Below are 4,428 nucleotides of genomic sequence, written 5' to 3'. Positions count from 1 at the left end.
TCTTGGGCTTTGGGAAACACTGATCCAAATATTTCCCCATGTTTGGACATTTTTTTATAGATCAAACAACTAACCCGTTAATTGAGAAAATATTCAACAAATTAAATCAACTATGAAAATAATGTGACTATTTTCTAGTTTCTTCTCTCCTCTGTGATAGTAAACTTAATATCAATGAGTTGTGGACAAAACAAGACATTTGAAAACGTCATCATGGGCTTTGGGAATTCACATTTTTCACCATGTTTGGACATTTTTTATAGATCAACTAACCCGTTATTGAGAAAATATTCGACACATTCGACTATGAAAATAATTGTTAGTTGCAGCCCTAGTCTCAAGCCCTCAAAGTCTTGGACTTGACTCGGTCTGGATACACTCCGGTCTTGCTGATGACTTGGTCTCAGGTCAGGTGGTCTTGACTACAACACTGCTGTGTTTGGGCAAGTCACAAAAAACCTGGAGAATGCACACGTACACCAACACCGTGCCTCTGCTGCGTTGGTTTGCTTCCTGACTCCTGTGCATCCACTTCACCTTAGGGGGAACGCTCTTTTAAAACAAACCGCTTCATAGCTTGTGCCAGTGAATGCCTTTTGGCAGAAAAACGGCCCTGTTCCCCTCGTAAAAACCTCACAGGCTTGAAAGATGCTCAGACCACAGATGCATACAGACAAAGAAAGTGACACCCAAACGGAGAGAGTACCTGAGTGCATGTATACAGTAGATGCAGCGTGGCATGTTCTTTCTGTCATAGATGTCTGTAGTTTCTGGGTAAAAGATCTGAAACACAGACAGGGACAATATGAGAAAATCAGAGCAGCACTTTCAGCACGTCCATGAAAGCATGCCAGCGTGTCGCAGCATGTGTGCAGGAGTGATTCAGGCTAGCAGCTCTGAGGAGGGATTACACAACGTAGATGTGCACTCACACGCCCTCGCATCGTCTTTGTGGCACAACTGAAAAAGAAGTTTTGAAAGCAGCTACTTGTATTTTCTGTTGAAGCGGCCAATTGGTGATATTCTGGGCTGTTTCTCAATTTTCTGTTCTTGCCAATATAATGACACACATTCAAGAGTTTCCACAGAGTTGACTAAGTGGAAACTTCTCAGGGAAGCACTTTGGACATAATAGGCAACTGTTTATTTCTTTAAGGCCGGGCAGTCATTTAAAAGATCATTTCAACCGACTAACTACAAAATTCAGTTTACAAATCTACTGACATTTCTCCTCTCCAGTGAGTTCATTTTACCACAGTCTGAAAATCCAAATCAACTTGCACTGAGTGAAAAACGCCGGTTTTGACGCCGGTAATCCTTCACCATTAAGTTAAAGGTCCCATGGCATGGAAATTTCACTTTATGAGGTTTTTAAACATTAATATGAGTTCCCCCAGCCTGCCTTTGGTGCCCCAGTGGCTAGAAATGATGATAGGTGTAAACCGAGCCCTGGGTTTCCTGCTCAGCCTGTAAGAAAATGAAAGCTCAGATGAGTCGATCTGGAATCTTGCCCTATAATAAGTCATAAGGGGCAAATTCATGTACATGTACTGTGATGTTTTTCAGTTTTTTTTTGTTTTTTTTTTGACAGTACAGCTGATAGAGCTCACAGTAATAATGTACCCAGCCTACTTTAATCTCAAATATTGGCGTTTTCTTGATTGCAGTGCAAAGACAGAGGCCGCAGCTAGAATTGTTTGGGAGTGTGCACTACATACTCAATATATGTGCTATCGTTGAAAACACTTTTGCATAAATAAACAGTAGTACGCATCTTTTGGGACGCACTGAGCTGTTTTTACCACTTCCCACCCTTAGAGTCTCCTTGCTGGCATCGCCAGGAAATTCTTAAATTAATGGAAAAGGTAAGCAACTAGTCCAACGGTCGCAGGTGACAAAATTATGGATTTGTGATATGTTGAAATTTAAAGTGAAGCGTTGCCTTGGTCACGGTCTGTTTTTCTGTTATGAACATTGTTGATACTAATGTATTGCACTGTGGGATATTTATGCCGGCATTGTGTAAGTGTTTGCACACTGTAATATTTCACAGGAAACATAATTCAATTCATGTACTATTATATATACTATTAATGTACTGTACTAACATATAGTACATGAATAGTATTATAGTAATTTAGTAATTACTAGTTATAGTAATTTATAGTGCGGTTTAGTAAGGTTTTCAGACATGCTGAAAATCTCACATTCTGTTGCAGTTTACTAAATAGCTTGTTGGTATGGAATGAAGGAAGCAGCCAGTCTTCAAAGCATTTCTTAATCACAGCTACAGGACTACGTGGCAACCATTTACTGCAATATTCAACTTTCTACTAGTTTCACACGGCGCTGAAATTAACTAGAACCAATTGATGCCTTGAAGGCAGAAAATCAACAATATGCTTTGAACGATATTCAGCGTTACAGAAACTGTGTATGATGTGCAGTCAATGACCTAAATCATGCAAAAATGATAAAGTCCTTCCAGGCAGAGACACCTGGACCACATACATTTAGAGGCTGGAATTCATTTGCATTGTTGAACAAATGAATAAATACAATACAGAGAATCTTAATTGAAGGGTTACTGAGTGGTCCGGGAGACAGCCCTTGCTTAAGCCTGGGGTTCAATAAAATAAAGTTAAACAACCACTCAATTGTAGGTACGTTTGCATGTGAGAGATAGTATTGGACGGATGCGAGCCATGCTGACCTTTGGCAGGCCCTTCTCGGCCATGGCGTTGAGCCACTGGATGACGTTGTCTGTGTGTCTGAAATGGAGACCCGTCGCCTGTAAGAGAGAGATCAGAATCAAAATCAGATCCCAGCCTCATTCACACTGGCAACAACAGCTATAAACTACAGACCTATTCAGACCATCCAACAGCAACAGGATCAGCCAGGTTACAACACAAAAACAGCAAAATACAAACCGACTCAACGGAGGTTTGTATAACCTCAAATATCTATAATATATGTCAGATCTCAGACAAAATGATTAGATTAGATTAGATTAGATTATACTTTATTTATCCCACGACGGGTGGGAAATCTGTCGTTACAAGTAGCAGCATAGCAGCAACAGCAAAAAAACAGAAAAAACAAAACAAACACACAAAAAAGTAAGCACGAAAGAAATACAAGGCAAGAAATACAAGGCAAGAAATACAGGCAAGAAATAGCAATGAAAATATGGTAGAATGAGTAAGTAAAATGCCGTCAAACAAAGGAATTTTAAAGTGCGGTTGCCATGATAAGAGAAACAATATTGCGGTGTAAGTGACGTTAAAAATTAAGTTAAGTTGAATGTGTAATTAGAGCAAAGAAGAAGAGTTCGGTAGATAATTTAAATATATTAAATGAGACCATAAATATTGAAAAGTAAGTACTTGTAATAAAATAATATAAATACCAATATTAAAGATAAACAGAAAGTGTGTGTGATGTAGATGGAAAAAACAGGAACAGAAAAACAACACTATCAGGTAGTGCAGGCGTTGTAGAGTCTGACCGCGGCCGGGATGAAGGACCTGCGGTACCTCTCCTTCTTACACCGTGGGTGTATCAGTCTGATGGAGATTACCATGTTTTCTTTACACACATTAATCCAGTTTTTTGGTCAAACGACAGCAACGTGGTTCCAAAGCTATATAAGTCACATTTTGGCTTTAAATGATTATTTACAAAAGAAAAATTACGGCTCTGGTAGCATCCCCAGTGAAGACTATAGTAGAACTAGCAGCACAGAGGGGTGTGCTGTTCCTTACACCTCCATTTTATTCATTGTTACCTTTTGATCCATTTTGTATTTTTCAATATTGGTGATTCCTGTTGTATTTATTGTGATTTTATCTTTATACTTTTCAGGGTTTGTAAATGTTTTCCAAGGTCAAATTCAAGCACTTTCAAGGTCCATTTTAAAGCTTTTTCTAGCACCCTTTTTACAGAGAAAAAAATATTATTTAGTGTTTTTGTCACATTAAAAGACACATTTTTGTCACATTAAAAGACACAATGCTATAAACAGCCCAAATTGTGTTTCGTAGATGCAGAAGGATGAGATATTTAAGCAAAACACAAGTTTTATTTTCAAAATCTAATCTGCTTGGAGGATTTGAGCCTAATGACATGCAGCTGGGTCCTTCTGTGCCAAATCAGACTCAATCCAGGTAAACAACTGCACCCGCTTTGATTTTTCTCAAAGTTTATGCTACCCTTAATGTCCGTCTTTTTCAGTCTATTTCCTCCCTGGTCTCTTCATCTACCTCCTCCTGATCATTCTCTGCCTGTCCCTCCTCTTCCTCCCTCACAGTCAAAACAAAGCTCCGTCGCTCCAGTCTTTGCCGGGATGCAGGGCCGCCACACAGACCGGGGTGAAGTTGGTTTTATATTTTACATTTGAAAAATCTATTATGGAGTTTGACCTTC

General features: G+C 39.2%; 1 protein-coding gene across 1 annotated transcript in view; it reads right to left on the bottom strand.

Annotated features, from left to right (window-relative positions):
* Positions 1-4,428, bottom strand: part of iqgap1 (IQ motif containing GTPase activating protein 1) — a 67,497-nt gene that overhangs the window by 32,267 nt on the left and 30,802 nt on the right. The window contains exons 4-5 of the mRNA XM_032511743.1: positions 2,714-2,791; positions 707-783 (exon numbers count right to left, since the gene is read on the bottom strand). Of these exons, the coding sequence (XP_032367634.1) occupies positions 707-783; positions 2,714-2,791 (155 nt within the window). The remainder of the gene's footprint in view (positions 1-706; positions 784-2,713; positions 2,792-4,428) is intronic.

This window comes from Etheostoma spectabile, chromosome 1 (genome assembly GCF_008692095.1).
Source record: "Etheostoma spectabile isolate EspeVRDwgs_2016 chromosome 1, UIUC_Espe_1.0, whole genome shotgun sequence".
Classification (NCBI taxonomy): Eukaryota; Metazoa; Chordata; class Actinopteri; order Perciformes; family Percidae; genus Etheostoma; species Etheostoma spectabile.
The sequence above is the reverse complement of the archived record's forward strand: the minus strand, read 5'-3'. Positions and strand labels throughout refer to the sequence as shown.